The 18,066-nt window shown below is 39.8% G+C and overlaps 2 protein-coding genes across 7 annotated transcripts in view; both read left to right on the top strand.

Annotated features, from left to right (window-relative positions):
* Positions 1 to 978: 978 nt before the first annotated feature.
* On the top strand, positions 979 to 12,465 carry ubac1 (UBA domain containing 1). 3 transcript variants are annotated; one of them, XM_085786302.1, is made up of 11 exons: positions 979 to 1,515; positions 3,145 to 3,265; positions 3,348 to 3,427; positions 3,522 to 3,629; positions 3,768 to 3,870; positions 4,107 to 4,215; positions 4,326 to 4,644; positions 5,894 to 5,980; positions 6,367 to 6,505; positions 9,824 to 9,959; positions 9,995 to 10,048. In XM_085786302.1, the coding sequence occupies exons 1-10, from the start codon at positions 1,378 to 1,380 to the stop codon at positions 9,937 to 9,939; spliced, it is 1,320 nt and encodes a 439-aa protein (XP_085642428.1). In that variant the 5' UTR covers positions 979 to 1,377; the 3' UTR covers positions 9,940 to 9,959; positions 9,995 to 10,048. The 3 variants fall into 3 exon arrangements, with proteins under 3 accessions (XP_085642428.1, XP_085642429.1, XP_085642427.1); XM_085786303.1 differs by having other exon boundaries at positions 3,348 to 3,421; positions 9,824 to 12,465; XM_085786301.1 differs by having other exon boundaries at positions 9,824 to 11,878.
* A 4,146-nt stretch (positions 12,466 to 16,611) lies between these two features.
* Positions 16,612 to 18,066, top strand: part of camsap1b (calmodulin regulated spectrin-associated protein 1b) — a 34,185-nt gene continuing 32,730 nt past the window's right edge. The window contains exon 1 of one of the 4 annotated variants that reach the window (XM_085786299.1): positions 16,612 to 17,171. The gene's annotated coding sequence lies outside the window, so the exon portion shown is untranslated. Of the gene's footprint in view, positions 17,173 to 18,066 lie in introns of all 4 variants that reach the window. The other 3 variants (XM_085786300.1, XM_085786298.1, XM_085786297.1) reach the window with 3 other exon arrangements.

Below are 18,066 nucleotides of genomic sequence, written 5' to 3'. Positions count from 1 at the left end.
ATTTATTTAATTATTTTTTATTGAGTGAAAGTGGTATAGCCTACATCCTGATCCACTCTCCTAACCAGTCGGTGGGGGTAATGCACTGAAACGCTGTTTGCCAACCAGCATATAACCGAAAGAAGAAGACTATAACTCCCATGATGCGGCAGTATGTAGAAAAAATATTATGTATTTATTATGTGTTTAAGGAGAGAGAAGAGAAACAACAAACAAACACAGACTATATAAAGTATCTGCACAATTTCAATAAGAATGGGACTTAGATATGAAAGGCACCTGTGAATGAGAAAAAACACTGAACCAGGTAACATTTGTAATGATAACCATAATATAAAACTTATATTTTCAGAATTTTACAAGCGAGACTGACATCGTCCAACCTGTATCGAATCTGTTGATCTGTTTTCTTTCTTTCTTTCTTTTTTAATTGTTTAATGGAGCAATTGCAAAACACATGAGGATAATAATACAGGTGAGGACAGCATAAATGTGCAAAAACATTTAGGGGATTCATGAAGGAAAACAAAACACCAAAAAATAAAAAATAAATAAAAAAAATAAAATAATAGGCCTATATATATATATGGAAAACAAGATATACATTTAAAAAAATATAGTAAAAAAAAATTATTTTATATGTGTTTGAGGAGAGAAGAAAAACACAAACACACACTATATTAATGATATGCATAATTTCAATAAGAAAGGGACAAGGGGAAAAAAAAGAAAAAAGAAAGAAAGGGACTTAAATATGAAAAGCACTTGTGAATGAGAAAGAACATTGGACCAGGTAGCAGTAATAATAATATGATAATAATGTACACATTACACATAACCCCCCTAACCCATAATAATATATTCAGCATTTTACAATCGAGCCTGACATCTTTTATTTCCATTTGATGAAATGACTACAACTCCCATGATGCCGCGGTGCAGCACCAGCAGACAGTTGAAGTTCAAAGGTCCAACGTTACAGTGAAAACAGGGCTCTCGCTGACTGGCTGCTGCTGGCTGCTGCCTCCTGTGTGGTGGTGGTGGTTAACAGAGGGGGGAAATAAACAACTCTCCGAGGAGCTGCTGGATTAACGAATCGGTTGCCAACGCACCGAAAACCGGCGGCGGGGAGGGGGACACCGACAATGGTCGTCGGTTGATCGGCGGCCGCTCGTGCTCTGTGTTGTCGGCGGATTTAGCTCCAGAAGCGGCGGCTAGTAGCGGTTAGCTCTGCCTGGAGCCACACATAGCAACCGCTGCTAGGCTAGGCTAAGCCAGGCTAGGCTAAGCTAAACTAAGCTGAGCTAACGTCACTGGACTGGGGAGCTCTTTAACTCCCTCTCTCTCTTTCTCTCTGTAACAAAAAAAGCTGCAGCTATGTTCGTCCAGGAGGAGAAGATATTCGCCGGGAAAGTGTTGAAAATACACATCTGCACTATGGACGGCACGGAGTGGCTGGAGGAGGTCACGGAAGACACCACGGTGGAGAAACTGAAGGAGAAGTGCTTGAAACATGTAGGGTTTTTTTTTCTTTTCTTGAGCTTGTTTGTGTTTCTCCCCACTCTCCCTCCCTCCTCTCTCTTGTTGCTTTTTTTGTCCTGTCATTCCTCCTCTTGCCCCGGGGTGTTTACCGTGTCTACCATGCCCTCCTCCACTGTGTAAACTGTCAGTGTCGGTGTCACCAGCTTTGTATTTATAGTAACTGGGTAGACTTTGCTATTTATAATTTAGCAGGTTGGCTGCCCCTGCAGGGCTCCAGACTGCCCCTAAATGGGGGCATTTTGCCCCTAAAATTTGAGACAGTGTGTCAGTAAATTTTTCATCTTGCACATGTGCAACCAGTAAATTTGCTTCCTTTTCTAACACTGCTGAAACGTGCAAGGGGCAAAGTATCTGTCATTGCAGGTGACAGGACAATGTGTGTGAGGATCATGAATGGAAAAGAAATGTGAATATTTGCTTTGCAGGGACATTTTTACAGTGTGCTCCCCTAAACTTTGTGTTTGTGCTTCTAAAATTTTAAGTTAGGGGCCACTGTGCTCCCAGTTAGTTATTTATTAGTCTGGAGCCCTGCCCTGACTGTCAACCCCACTCTGCCCCTTTCCTGCTCCCTCAGACCGAGGCATGCTGCTTTTCAGCCTCTCTCTCTGTCTATTATTATTATTACACAGTTCATCTCCCCTCTCCTTTTATGACCCATAGCTAAACTCTAAAAAGTGCTGCTGGAATGTTTACTTCTCATGACAACCAACCGAAAAACTGCACACACCTCATAATCTATTTCATTTTAAAAGCTGCAATGACTTGTCAATTAATCAATGAATCAATCCTCAGAAGAGAAGCTTCATTGATACTGGATTATCATCAATGTGGCTGTTTGTAGCCTCTTTAGTGTACATTTAATATTTGCTGGTTGGACTGTATTTTATTTATTTTTTAAGTATATTTTTTGGCATTTTTGCCTTTATTTGATAGCACAGTGAGATGGACAGGAAAGGGGGAGGCAGAGAGAGGGGGAATGACATGCAGGAAATGTCTGCCCGATGCAGGACTCGAACCGGGGACGCCTGCGTTGAGGACTGTAGCCTCTACATGGGGTGGCCGCCTTAACCACTGCGCCACACACCGCCCCGGTTGGACTGTATTTTGACAGAATTTTTTTTCTATAGTACATTTTGTGTTTCTTTTCTGTCATTTTACAGACCAAACAATTTATGTTTGATTAATATACATCACACGAATCCATCATGAAAAATAATCAAAAGATTCAGCCCTGTTTAATTTACATACAATTATATAAAATAACACAAAAAAAATTGATGTAGACACATTTTTTGTTTCCTATTTTACATAAACACTTATCAATTATAATAATTGGCACAGATTAATGTTTTAATCATCATTGAATTGATTAATTGACTGGCAAAATAAATCACATTCATCATTTAAGTTATTTATTGAACAGAAATATTGTGGTTGTTGATTATGTAATGTGAGAATTTTCTGCTTGTCAGGTTTATTATTGTAAGTTCAGATTTTTATGTAATTACTCAAAAATAACTGGCTGATTAAATGGTATTGAGATGAATGAATGAATCCAGGCCCGTTGATGATGTATTGGTTTGTTTTGTGTTTGTTTTCTAGTATGTACATGGAAGTCTAGAAGACCCCAAAACACTCACCCATCATAAACTTATACACGCTGCTACAGAAAGAGTCCTCACAGACACAAAAACAGTCGCTGATGAAAATCTTAAAGATAAAGGTATGTAACCTGCTATTAGATAAATCTATCAGGAGAAGGAGAAAAGAAACTGTGTTTTAAGCATGTTTCATATTTTCTGTAGACGTTTTGCTGCTTATAAAGAAAAGACCGCCGCCGACCCCTCCAAAGATGGCAGAAGTCAGCGCAGAAGAAAAAGTAGGGGTAAAATAATTTCTTCATCATGTTTTCAAACTCTGCACATACTTACTTTGCCTGCTTCTTATTATGGTAACTCTGTGTTTGTTGATTTTCACAGAAGAAACAGGACAACAAAGCTCCAGACAAAGATGCAATCCTTAAAGCCACCGCCAGCCTGTCCACACGCCACACTGACCGCACTGTTACGCAGCACAATATCAGAGATGTGAGGAACTCGGCTTTATGCTTACAATGTGTTTATACTCAAATACAGGCATACAAGAAAACTTGTGACTAAGAATTTAAAAAATGTGTTGTGTCAGTGTTGTCGATATTTGATGTGTTCATGTTTGTATTGTTCCAGTTTCAGACGGAGCTCAGGAAAATCCTGGTTTCTCTGATTGAAGTCGCTCAGAAGCTTCTCGCCTTGAACCCTGATGCTGTTGAACTCTTCAAAAAGGCCAACGGTGAATCATACAATCCCTTACAAGTCAATATCAATAACCCTACACAGTCAGGAACATGAAGGAATATGTTGTTTGATACACAAAAGCCAACATATTTCCATTGGCTCTGACATGTAAAAAAAAAAAAAAAAAACGCTGATGTGTCTTTGCTGTAGAAACAGATCCTCACAGTTCCCAGACACTGCACTGCTTTTACTTTGAGTCCTCTAATCTGTGGGTGTTTCTGTGTCTTATAGCGATGTTGGATGAAGATGAAGAGGATCGGGTGGATGAAACGGCCCTTCAGCAGCTCACTGAGATGGGTTTCCCCGAGAGCAGAGCCATCAAAGCGCTCCGGTTGAACCAGTAAGTCTCTGCTTAAATAAACGCTCAGAGTGAAAAACCCAAATTAGTAAAAACAAATTTGCTTCTCACCGCTTCCTTTTTTTTTTATTATTCTTTTTTTTGTCCTGCAGCATGTCAGTGACCCAGGCCATGGAGTGGCTGATCGAACACGTAGACGACCCCTCCGTAGACACGCCTCTGCCGGGTCAGGACTCTTCGGGGGCAGCGGGAGCCACGGCGGCTGCCACTTCGGGCGCCTCTGCATCAGCTTCAGCCTCAGCCTCAGCGTCAGCCTCAGCCTCAGCCTCAGCTTCAGCTTCAGCTTCAGGCCCCAACCTCCTCCGCAGCCTCTCCAGTCAGTCGAGTACAGAGGAGAGCAGCAGGCAGGACGAGCTCACGGAGATCTTCAAGAGGATCCGCAGGAAACGGGAGTTCAGACCGGACTCGAGGGTGGGTGGATTCATCAGCTTGGAGATTTCAATCAAAGCTTTGACTCTGACTTAGTTCTCTAAAATTTGATGTCAGAGGTCACACCTGTAAGGCTGAAGACAGTGTCACACTCACATTGGCTTGTCACAATACTAGAATTTCAGTAGTCGATACCAATACCAGTGAATTTCAACGATTCTCGATACTCATTCAATACCACGATTTGAAAAAAATTGAATAAACCCACAAACTTCTAAATTCACTACTTTGTTGAAAAACTGTTTCACATCAAACTGTATTGTATTTAAGCTCCACTGTGCTTCAACAAAAGTTTAAACAGCAGCAGCAACATGAAGTTAAGAACAATGTTAAACTGTTAAATATGATGCAACACAAACAGACAGTCATGTATTTCTTACTTTTGCACTTTTATTACATTTTTAGGTTTTTTTTCCCAGATGCAAAAATGATGCATTTTTTCATTTTTCAACTCCTACGGTTTGCGTTCACACACATTTGTTTTCACTCTTGTCCAAACACCGCACCGCTGACACAGCATCATGTTTTCATGACGACTGTTCGGAAAAAGACGCATGGCACGTCACGTTTAGGGCAACGTCTTACAGTAGTCATAGTACTGGAAAAAAAGCTGGTATTTTTTGCTTGTTGGCATCGACTTGGTATCGAAGTATCGGTTCTCATGACAACCCTACACTCACATTCACTGAAGCTGGTCTGTGTGACTATTTGGACTGTTTTTGCCAATTTAGTTACAGACATTGAGTCCTAAAAGCAGGGCAGATACAAAACAGAAAAACATTTACCAAAATAAAAGTCTGATGACTATAAAGTTGCACGGATTATTGAAATTCCCAGTCGTCAATACTGTATAACGCATTAATAACCTAATGGCTGCTGGGTGTTAATTCAGAGTTTCAGTTATATTACGTTGTGTTCACAGTCTTGTCACTCCGGTTCCTGCGGAGCTTAATGTACCTTTAGTTTCCTGGGGAAACTCTGGGTTCTGCTCCAGAGAATCTCCAAAAATAGAAAAGTGATTAAAGCCCCATCTTCCAACAAAACACTTCCTCTGTGGTTCATTCTTCTAACGTGGCTGCCACCTGAGAGCGTCTAACACTATTTCAGTGATTCAGCTGCTGTGCACAAATGAGTTTTTTGTCCCCGAGACACACGCCGAGCTCTGAGAACTGTGACTGCGTATGTTGTTGTAATTAGACTGAACACACACTCTTTCCCTTTGTCTCCGCAGGCTGTCATCGCATTGATGGAGATGGGCTTCGATGAAAAGGAGGTGATTGATGCTCTGCGAGTCAATAACAACCAACAGGACGCAGCGGTATGTTTACAATGTCTGTGAGTTTACACTGAAATATACAGCAGAACCAGATTTAAGAAATATATATCTGTGTGCTGTTTGACATGTGACCGTGACTCGCAAGCAGATGGACGTTTGTAAAACCATGTGAGGCACACTTGTGATTTTGAGCTCTACCGCCTGCAACCATTTACTCAGGCTGCGTTTATCCTATTGACCCGTTGTTTTTAAGGAGTATGCATCACATGAAGAGTAATAATTCCAACGATCTGCTGTTTCATCGTAGGAAAATCACATTTTAACCCTGTTTTGTTGCTGATTCTACACTCTGACCTCAAAATAGACATGAATATGTTCTCAAAAACAGAAATGGTGACTTGGTCTCTCTCTGTTTTTCTGTCCTGCAGTGTGAGTGGTTGCTGGGAGACAGAAAACCTTCTCCAGAGGATCTGGACAAAGGCATCGACACCAACAGCCCCCTGTTTCAAGCCATCCTGGAGAACCCAGTGGTCCAGCTGGGACTCACCAACCCCAAGACCCTGTTAGGTACAGTCTGGTCAAATGTATCGAATGATTGTGGTGTCAATTTTGTAAGTCTCACCTAAAAGGTAAAAATGATCTCAAATAATATCAAAATGTGTGAAACTCCACCACAGCTACAGCATCATTCTGTAAGATGTGCTTCAGTCATACTTGCCTTAGGGCACCATGGATGCATAGTAGTTTTCATTCATACTGTACACACAGTTGGCAGTCAAGGCAGTAATCGGAGTCATAGGAATCACATGAAAACACTCACATCCTATTCAGGAAGTATTACAGCACCTGATTGTTTTTGTATTCTTTAAACATGACTCTTATTTATACTCTGGAATCTGCATAGTTGCATAATACATAATAGCAGACCTAGTAGAGAGAAGACAAATGGACAAAAAAGAACCAAATTACAAACTTTACAGTTTAGAGTCAGTTTAGAGTCTGATGTCTGAGTTAACTAAATCTAAAACTAGAGGTGAAAAAATAATTTAGTTAACTGAAATAAAAAATAAAAATGACCATTTTTAATAAAAACTACAATGAACAGTGCAAAACGAATCAAACTAAACTGAATTGCAGATAGAATTAGCTAATTTCTTTTTGGTTTTCTGAGAATTGGCTAAAGTTGCAAGAAGAAACTGCCACAGCTTGATATGGGACTATTTTCAGTACGACCCCCCAGGTAGATAAGACAACATGTAACGTGATGAGGAATGATGGTAGGATGCAACTAAAAGGGAAAAATCCCACCAATTTGAAAGTTCATCTTCAGAGGTCTCACAGAGAAGCTTCTACAAATCAAGGCTTTCCTCTGCTTAATCACTGGCTGAACTAACTGAAACTAAATTGAAAAAAAAAAAGAAGCAAACTGAATAAAAAAATGTAAACTATAATAACCTTTTTTACACCTGTAGTACGCTTGATTTGTTTTGGACCAATGAAAAAAATCTGATTGCTTCTCAGGGCTCGACAGTGCGACAGTTTTGCTCGCATTTGCGAGTTGATAATAGCCCGTGCGAATAAAAAATTGCATTCAGTCGCATCAGTGCGACTCGGACAGAAACTGCATGCACCGCTTTGCATGCTGTTTAACGTGAGCAGTATCCCCCCGCCCCGCCCCCCCTGCCTGTTTGGTGATTTTGGCCGCCGCATTGATTAAAGCTTGTGCACATCGGGGCCGTTCAGATGTAACGTCTTTTCCGCACATTACTTTCAAGGTAGACGCGCGTCGTGCATGCCAAGGCGACACCGTAGCAGCGCACATTCGGTGCGATGCGCTTTTTTCCGTGCACGTTCGACCTGCTTCTTCCTCCGGTACACGGTCTCGGGCTGTGTCTCTCCTACTGTTTCACACGGAGCTCTGCCCCAGGTGAAGGAAGCCCTTAGGTGGTACGTGGCATCCGAGGCTACCGCAGAGCTATCAAAAAAAAAAAACGCTTGTCGCGGTGAGAACAGCTGACATGTGGTCACAGTCTCACAGTGCAACATTCATATAAACTTCAACCTCAAAGCTCCCTGTCTGACCTGTCCCTGAACATCACACAGGGGCAACATGGAGCTGCTTGTGTGACAGGTTGTTGAGGAAAAATGTTTGGTGTTTTTCTCAAATGTAAAAATGGGTCATGTTGGACCCTCAGCATTATTTAGGGCTTAAACAGCCTGCTACAACATTTTTCATTGTGCTCCTAAAAAATCTTAGTGTAGAGCCCTGTATGTAATGTTCAGCTTTTTATACTGAGGGAAATATAGGTTCACTGCTCATCAATACCCCCACCCCTGGGCCACATGCACACACATACAGCGTAAAACTAAAAACTAATATTGGTTGTAATAAATATTCTATTTTCTCACACATATTTGCATTGTTTGTCTTTCCTGATTTTTGTTAAGGCAAAGAGCCAGTTAAAACATTAAAAATTAGTCTACAGGGTTAGGATTATAGGCTAAATCTACTTTATTTGTTTGAAAATGATATTTTCACCAAAACTACAAAATTTTTATTGTGCTACTAAAAAATGTTGTGTGCTACTAAATTTTTCAGCATGGTAGCACAGTGCTACTTGGAAAAAAGCTTAGCGTCAAGCCCTGCTTCTGTGTTCCAGTCAGTTTGTTTGTTTTTTTTCGTACGATCCTATTACACATGATCCAAGGAGCTGTAAACAAGCAGTCATTTGAAGTGACAAGTCAATTTTAGTGACTGCCTTCCTGCAGGGTTAAACGGACCCACACGGGGGGGAATCAGATTTCACAGACTGACATCGGGTTATAAATGAATCACTTTACTTTGTCGGCTCTGATTTATGTTCTCCGCTCTCACAGAGAGAGCTCAGAGACATAACTCACAGTGACTAACATCACTGGTGGAGACTATGACTGGACCTAAAACAGAAACAGGACCAAATCATATTTATCTACTGTATTTGTTTTGTGTTACTGTGGTTACCATTGGGTCAGGCTTAGATTATGGCTCCCAGATGTGAAGATTTCATTCTTAATGGTTCATAATGAGCAGATGGATTTAACCCTTAGAGGTCTGAGCCTATTTTGTTTTTGAATATCTACTATATACTTCATAAAAATAATAGCCCATGCTTAGTATCTTTCTTTTTTTCAGATCTATATGATCTGATAATTATTTTTTCACTTAACCTACCAGACGTCTCTGGTATATTCATCAGCTGATTCGACCACTTTTTCCAGACTACAGAAACCGCTTATAGTGATCACGTGGGTCCAGAGTCAATGTGAGCACTATAAGCGATTGACTATTATAACCAATTTTTTATTATTTCAGTTCATTTTTTATGCAGAACATCATCTAAATGCCATTTGTATAGTTTTTCAATGAGTATAATGCAATGAAACGGACAGCTTCAGCATTTACTGAATTTCTAATGTACCATGTTTCAAACATGGTACATAAACAAGGAATCATGGGAGTAAGAAATAAAATAAATCCACGTGAGGTACAGTAGTTTTAAAATTGTTTTTGCACATGTTTTCATTCATAAAATGACCAGAAATGAACACTATAAACAGATTTCTTGCTTTACTATAAACAAATTATTCAAACTGCATTGTATAGAAATGATTTGGTTTCCACTATGGAAAGAAATGCAACACCTGCGAGAGTTAATAGTAGTTTCATTTTTGAGTTGAGGCTAAAATCAGCTTGTTCAAAATCTTGTCGGTTCCACAAACAGTCTGACTGACAGCTTTTTCCAGCAGCACTGCAAAACCTGGACCAGACTGTATATTTTTTACATTTACAGGCTTCAGGTTTTGTTAAATACATAATAATCCCGTTTGTCTTGTGTTTGCGTGCAGCGTTTGAGGACATGCTGGAGAATCCGCTGAACAGCACCCAGTGGATGAACGACCCGGAGACCGGCCCCGTCATGCTCCAAATATCCAGAATCTTCCAGACCCTCAATCGCACATAGAGCCTCCTGGTGACCCCCCCTCCCACTTCTTCTTCCCTCTTCCTCCTCTTCCTCCCTGTGTGACTGTGGCAGCTTGAGTGTGTGTGTGTGTGTGTGTGTGTGTGTGCGTGAGAGTGTGTGTGTGTGTGTATCTGAGTATAGCAGAGACACAAGTATTCTTTTTGCCTTGTAAAGACAAAGTTCAAGGAGTCAAAGTATGAATTAAGATGTTATACATATATAACTATTTATAACAGTACAGTACAAACACTTATACAGAACAGATGTTAACATATACATTATTATTATTACAGTAATAATGAAACGATTGAGATTTAGTATGTTGTTTTTACATTCTAATGAGAAACAATTTATAGTTATGACAGACATGATTTATTTTATATAATTTCTCCATGTGCAAAAATGACATCAGACATCGATTTAATGTTTACACTTCTTCAAAAGACAACAGTTTTTTGTATGTTTTGCAATATTTAAATATCAAATACAGTTTTCGTCTGTCTCTTTAAATTGTTACATTTCATCTGTGGTGAAGGTGTGGAAGACTTCCTGTCAGTATCATGTTTGTTTTGTTTTTTGTTTTATTTTTGTTTTTTGTTTTTCCTTCTCCCAGTTTGTCTTGTCATCAAAGTATCCGCTCATACTTGAGAGGCCGGTGGTCAAAGTTTGGCTTTCGGACACGTTACCTCTCCGTCCATTCATGGCTGTGAGGTCACCGTAGGTCAGTCTACCACCCCTCCGTTTAAAGAGGAAAACATTTTGTCCTTGAGCTTCTTTGAGAGTATTTATTTGACTTTCTTGCCTTTTTTTAGAGGGAAGCTGTACACTAAACTGTTTGTGTCTTAGTCATGTTTTTACAAGAAAACAATATACTGTATTAGGCCTGTGTGTTTATTGTCAACGTGCTCTTGAATGTCATATTATCATGTCTCATTCATTTAGCACTCGTTCACTTCTATGAATATCGCTCACTGCAGCACTAAGGACTATGTTAAAAGAAGGGGTTTGTGTTTTATCTATAAAAAGGCTGTGGTGGGATGTAAAAAAACGAAGCTGAGCCTAATCCAAAAGGGTTTTGCCTTTTTAACCTTTTAATTTGAATGATGGAAGATGCATGCTCACCTCACGCTCCGGATGATGCAAGCATCTTTACACACATGCAAAGAAATAATAATAATAATAATGGAATTTGAGACACAACCAATGTTGGTCTTTTTTCAGTTTACTTTTTTTTTTCTTCTTCTTCTTCTTCTGAGAGCAACGAACATTTACGCTGTCAAACCAAACCAAAATGTCACTATATAACCTGCCTTGTCATTAGATGTATCCGTTGAAAATACCCTGTATTTCTGTGCAATAGCAAGGACTTGAGTTGACCTGTAAAGAAATATATTTGAATTTGAGTGTTAGAGACGTGTGAACCGCAGTGGGTAGTGTGTTATATACAATATTAGCCTTTGCATTGAGTACTTAAAATCTCCAGCTGCAACGAGGTGAGCGCTGCCGCCTCCGCCCGAGTTGTACTGAGAGTTTAAAGAAAAAAAAAAACAATATGGAGGGTGGTGTGTTTTGCCAAGGTTTTGAGTGTTTTTATTCAATATTTAAAATGTGGTATTGATGTGACTTTCTGCTCAGGGAGGCTGAGATTGTTTTTCTAAACCTGTCGTTACGGCAAAAACCTCTGCTCACCCCGTTCTAGTTTGGCATCTGAAAAATGGCTTTAACTAATCTGTCTAGGACTTTGCTTACGGATAAGAGCACCACAAGACGAGATGGTTTCGTAAATGCAATATTTGAAAATATTTAAATGTTTTTAGAGAGAAGTGTTTGTTTGAACTATGTATATTGCATTATTTATATCAAAGCCAAACTAGTAACTTTTTTTTTTTTTAATTTATAACATTTTTAGCAAACCTTGAAGCTAATCTACAAATGTGAACAGATTAAATGATTCAAATGTTGTTTTTACAAACCATTATTTTAAAAAAAAAAGTGCTTATTGGATTGGTAGGTCACAGTGTGATTTTAAAAAGTAGTGCAACGTGTTTGAATGGAGGAGGATTTCTACACATGTGGACGCCTCTCTGCGCACGCTCTGCACTGCAGTGGACCTTTATCATGGCCACAGTGATCCGCTGTCTCACCACCACCTCCACGCTTTGGCATTGGCATGCATCCAAACCATCCCTCTCCCATATTATCTTGAAGCAAACATTTGGGAGATTGTACGTTTTGAGGAAAAAGGTCCACAGGAAAATAAATAAATAAATAAAAATGCAGATTTCTTTCAAAAAAATAGAAAGAAAAAAAAGGTCAACAGGAACAGAAAAGAATGAAATGAACTGTATTGCTTAGGGACACTGAAGAGTTGTTGGAGTCACCGGTTAATTGTTTTCACTCAGCTTTCATGCAGGACTGTCCCAGATCAACAACCTATGCAATATACCCACAGTCTGTTCATTCAAGCAGCCTCATGGCAACTGGCATCTAAATCACTATTGCATTAAAGTTATTTTTGTGGCTGTATCTGCTAGAGTCTGTGGTGTTTCTTTAAGGGCTGGTCACACAAGATGGATTGGATTGATCATTATGTCTGGTGTGAGGATGAATTTATTGTGTGTGGCACCATTGTTTTATGTCCTGGTACTAATTAGGACAATTTTTTCAATAATGTTTTTAGACTACAGCTAAAAACATCTGGCATTTCCCTAAATAATCAATAAATAACTCCTTTAAACTGTTTTTATTTCCATGTGTTCAAGATTGGTACATTGACAACTACATGCTGAGCTTGAAATGTTTTGTGCATGTGAATATTTATTTTAACCCTCAGCCTTAAATTGTACCCGTCACATCATGTGGGAGTTTTACACACACTTTTCTGCTCTGTTTCTGTTCCCACATCTTCAATAAAAGGAGAATCTGCAGCTAGTCAGTGTGTGGGCACCTCCTTGGAAACTAAGGGAACTTCCTGCATAACTCGCCCTGATATCTCCATCTTCAATGCCGTACATCATGTCTCTGTCCGTCTCTGCTCTCTTTTATATTTTTATGTGCTCTCCAGAACCGAGCTTCCTCCTCCTCCTCCTCCTCTTCAAGTTTGTTGCATGTGAGCTTCCCATGTAGGACATCCTCCAGCTCACCTTGCAGCTTTTTATTCTCCTGGTTTTCCTAAGTCAGATGGTCCAGTTCTTCTGCAGCCTCCCGGTCCCTCTGGGATTAGCAGTTTTCCATTCATTCGTTCTTTGAGGTCTGATGACGCCCACTGGTTTACTTTCTCCTGCAGTGAGGAAACAGTGTTTGTCCTTGCGTTCAACATCACCTTGGAGATTCTGAATATTGAAGCTGATTTACTGTGGGATTCTGCGGGATTCGAACCAGGGACGCCTGCGTTGAGGACTGTAGCCTCTACATGGGGCGGCCGCCTTAACCACTGCACCGCCCCCTCTGTTGTTTTTATTGATTTGACTGAGACCTTTGTCTAGCATAGGCTACAGGGTCGTTGCATAGGGGAGAAAAGTGAAGGTGAGGGGGGCGAAAGATTTAACACAGTAATTACACAGGAATTGCCTAAAATGTGATAAATAAACTGATAATAATACTGAATCATGCCATATTGAAAATACTTAATCAATACAGTTACTTCTCTGAATCGATACAGGATGCATTTTCACATGCTTGTATGACATTAGAAACAAGAAAACAAAAAGTTTCATGAGACATAGTGGAGAAGTATTAAATCAAAATGACAGGCACGTTGTCTTTTACTGTCACTCACCGTCATCGTTGCCCTGGTTGAAATAGATAAAACATGATAGTGGCAGTAAAAAGTCAAGGGATGGAGGCCCACTCCAGTATTTTTCCCGGGTGCCCAGAACTACTATAGCAACGGCCCTGCTGCTAGCATATCAGTGCACTAATTCATAATCCCAAATGTCCATATAGCCATAGTACAAACTAACTGCAAGTGACATGTAAATTTGTATATTTTTTATTTTCTGTTTTCACATTTTGAATATGTGGTTACAATATCCTTATTCTTACTTTTATCCTTCTTCCAGCTTCTTTGTTTTATGTGAAATGGAGCACTGTTACACAACGACTTGATACTCAAGTGTACATTTTTATCTGCTCCAGTTCACGACAGGCACTAATGTAAAATAATGATTTGCATGCAAGACAAACAAATGGCTCCATGCTATGCTCCACCTCATGTCCCTCTGCTCTGTAATTACTGATAGTACTTTCCCACGCTCACATATCACTTACTGCACAAAAAAGGAAATTACAAATGAAAACACACACACACACACACGCAAACAAAGAAATGGTTCATTTTGTATTGAAGCTTTGTGTAGCTGCGACCTCCTCAGATCAGACACTTGTGCCTTCATGTTCCTCCATTTCATTTTTTTCAGCTTCTTTCTTCTTCAAAGTCTTTCTAAGAGCAGCTCCGTCTCTTCTCTCCTGCTTCAGGGCTTCTCTCTGCTGAGTTTGATTTAAAAAAAAATTTCATACATAATCTTTAAGTCGTCCTCTAGAATAGTCTTGGCGTTTCTTTCCTCCTCTGGGCTTCGTGGTGGTGACCAGAATATGAAACACAAAGCAATTATTAGTTTGAGCAGTATTTTTTACCCCAACTGTGTTCATTCTTGAACCATGTTTGTGATCATGTGTACGCAGCAGTGCAGAAGTGACAACAAACACACAACAACAGCATCACTCTGACGAGATGAAGTAAACCAGAAAGATCAGCACAAGCTACATGTTTACATATGACTGTAATGAAATAGTAATAACTCATGTTATGGAAATAGATAAGAGTTGTGTGCATAACAATAAAAACACTATATATACTTTCTGCACACATTAAATATAATCTCAAGTCTACTCATGAATAAACCATATATGTAGATAGACTTTTGCTTTTTTTCTAAGGATGCAGAGTGAATTTATTCTTGTGTATGAGGTGATTTTAGTGAACATACTTTATGATTGTGTGAATTTTTGCAAACTCTTAAGTCAAATACTAATATGTCAGGTTTTAAGGATAAATCATTAGCGTCTCATTGAAACAATGAAGGTTCGGGAAGGTTTTAAACAAATTTCAACTGCTTGCCGTATTGATGATCTTATCTGCTACCTTGCTGAGTGCAGCAGTAACTCTCTAATCTGCTCCTCTGTCTCTTTCCGAGCATCTTGAGTTGTTTTCACAGGGAACCACAAAGAGCCAAGGACCTTCAGAGAGAAAAAAGTCCCCCCTGATTTATCTCTGTACATTTTTCTTATCCTGGAAAAAAATGCCTCTGCCTTTTTGAGAATTCATCATGAATGTAGCTGGAATAAATCCTGGGTTTCTAATAAACAAGTTGTGACATATGGATTTAATATTTACTTTACATTTTAAAATGTCAGCTTTCCCAAATTTGTAAAGAAAAATGTCTTCTTTACCTTTTCCATCAGCTAGTTATTATTTTAACTGCATTACCACAATAAACAGCTTCATGGAGTCACTCAGTTGTTGTACCACATCTCACCGCTAGATGACGTCATTGGTCAAAGTCACTATGACAACATGGACCTGTGATAATAATAAAACGTGGACATACTGTACTGTAGCCTGCTGTATGTTGTGAACATCTCCACAGTAACAGACAGACAGACACACACACACACACACACACATTGGAAATGATTATGACTGATAGCTTCAGGTATGAGAAACTGTGTAGGAATGTATGAGAAAATTACAAAAGTTGTTGATGAAATCATTTTTCAAAAGAGGAAAAAAAAGAAAGAAAGAAAAGATATCAGGTATTTAAGATGAAAAACAAACAGGAAACATAAGTCAGGGAGTGAGTAAGTGCCGGTAAATTATTGTCAGTAATTTAAGTAACTATATCTCTCAGCACCTGGTCATTTCAAAGGAGAAAGAATGGTGTCATTTCAGTTATTTTAATTATTTTAATTAGCACTTATTGACCTGCAGGTGAATATCTTATAGAAAAACCTACATTTCATTGATAATTGCTCAACCAGTTTCCCTATAATTAATCTAAATAACAGGAACTGTGTAGAAACTAGAGAATGCATTTCCTGAAGGAAATACGGGTGAATGCTGAAAGCTGGAAGCTTAATGAGCTGAATAAATTGTTGAAATAATGCTGAATTAAGTGAAGAAATTGTTGAATCAATGTTGAAAAGATGAAACAATATCTGAAAACTAAAACATGTAAGAATATGGCTGTATGAAATGGTTGGAAATTACTTGAATTGTTGAAGATTAGTATGAAGAAATTGAAAGTCTGAAGTACTCATATAGAAACTGACAGCTTGAAAACATTGTCGAACCATTACTAATATAGATGAAACAATATCTGAAGAGTAAAAGTAGAACATGTAAGAAGCTGAAGCAAGCAAGCTTTCAGCATTCACCCTAATTATGAGAAAATTACAGTTCTGTAAAATAAAACTGTTTGAGAAAAGAAAAAGATTTAAAAGAGGTTTTTTAGCTTTAAAATGAAAATGAAACCTCAGTCGGACGATGAGTAAGTGGTATATTATTATTGTCAGGTATTTATTACCAGTACTGCTTGTAATAGTCTGGAAGGTGATCACGCATGCGCAGTCGCTGCCCTCCTGGAGAAGGCTGGACCATAATTACATGTCTATGGGCAGAGCGCGAACACACACACACACACGCCGCCGCTGCTGCTGCTTCTTGCTGCATAGCCCGAGCTTCATAGACCCGTGTGTGTGTGTATGGGTGTATATGTGTGTGTGTGTGTTTGCGTGTGCCTATGTGTGAGTGTGTGTCGTATCTATCTAACATGAGGCGTCTAATTCAGAGATAGTTTCACACAGTAGTCAGGCTACGTCTACGACCGTCGTGCGGGAAAGCCCTGCCCTGCTGCTGCTGCTGCTGCTGCTGCTGCTGCTGCTGGTGGTGGAAGCCTTGCGCCGGGGAGCGGTTGTCACGCAGGCCGCGGATCGGGTCTTGTTGCTGGGAGGAGACCATTCAGACCTCTCCCCCCTCCCTCTCCCTCTCCCTCTCCGCCTGCTAGCTAGCCTTATTAGCTGGCTATGATGCGTCGCTGCTGCTGGGGTTTTTTCCACACAGCAGCAGCAGCAGGCCAGTCTACAGCGAGGCAACAACAGCAGGTCCTTGGTTGATTGTTCCCCAAGAAGGGAAGTGAAGGGCGACGTGGATACAACACACCACACCTTTCAAGGTAATGTTGCAGCCGGCTACACTAACGTCATCCCCGGGGCCGATGAGGCTGCTGCTGCTGCTGCTGCCGCGACCGCTAACCGTTAGCTCATAGGTAGTTAGCTCATTTACATTTTGCCTCCTGCTGCATGTCCGCGTAGCTAAACCACCCTCACCTCACGTTAGGCAAATACAACGGTAACACTTCCGTCACCGATAATGTTGTGTTGTTGTTGTTGTAACACCAACATAGTAACGATGAAACTGTAACTAAGACAGATAAATGTAGCAATTATCATCAGGCTACCTTAGCATCGAGCCGTTAACGGTTAACGTCACCACGATTGTGAGTGAGGCAGCGGCGCGTCCATTCAGTGCTACAGGTAACACAACAATAACTTCACCCAGGTGAACTTTTTTAGGGCAAATACAGGTTAAATCTAAAGTCTATATTGAGATATTATTTGTTATAGTCTACACTTAGTTTTTTCTCATCTGCATCCCATAATAATCAGTATTATCCATAAGTAACTTCATTGAATTTGACCCCACTGTTATGGGAATACCATAGACTGTATATGGGGAATACATGTGCATGCAATTCTCACAACACGTGAGGTAGATGTAATGATAAGGCAAGATATCAGGATTAACATTCAATGCTAAAGGTAACACAACAGTAACCTCACCCAGGTGAACTTTTCAGGGCAAATACAGGTAAATCTCAGGTCTACAGTGAGATATTATTTGTATACGCTTTTGTTCCCTCATCTGCAGAGTCCAGACTAACATTTTTATACTAGGGGCACAGTGGCCACACAACTTACAATTTGAGTACAAGCAGAAAATTTAGGAGCATAAATCAACTTATTTACATTTTTTCATTCATGATCCTCACACACATTGGCCTGCCTGCC

The sequence above is a fragment of the Trachurus japonicus genome, chromosome 9 (assembly GCF_045865225.1).
Source record: "Trachurus japonicus isolate A0001 chromosome 9, Traja_1.0".
NCBI classification, from domain to species: domain Eukaryota; kingdom Metazoa; phylum Chordata; class Actinopteri; order Carangiformes; family Carangidae; genus Trachurus; species Trachurus japonicus.
Note: the sequence above shows the minus strand (reverse complement) of the source record. Positions and strands in the feature narration are given on the sequence as shown.

What these genes read in the sequence shown, in the direction of transcription:
- ubac1 (XM_085786301.1), top strand. Translation starts at nt 1,378, where the DNA reads ATGTTCGTCCAGGAGGAGAAGATATTCGCCGGGAAAGTGTTGAAAATA. An exon ending in AGGAGAAGTGCTTGAAACAT is followed by an intron (nt 1,516 to 3,144) that starts GTAGGGTTTTTT and finishes TTTGTTTTCTAG; the next exon opens with TATGTACATGGAAGTCTAGA. An exon ending in ACAACCAACAGGACGCAGCG is followed by an intron (nt 5,981 to 6,366) that starts GTATGTTTACAA and finishes TCTGTCCTGCAG; the next exon opens with TGTGAGTGGTTGCTGGGAGA.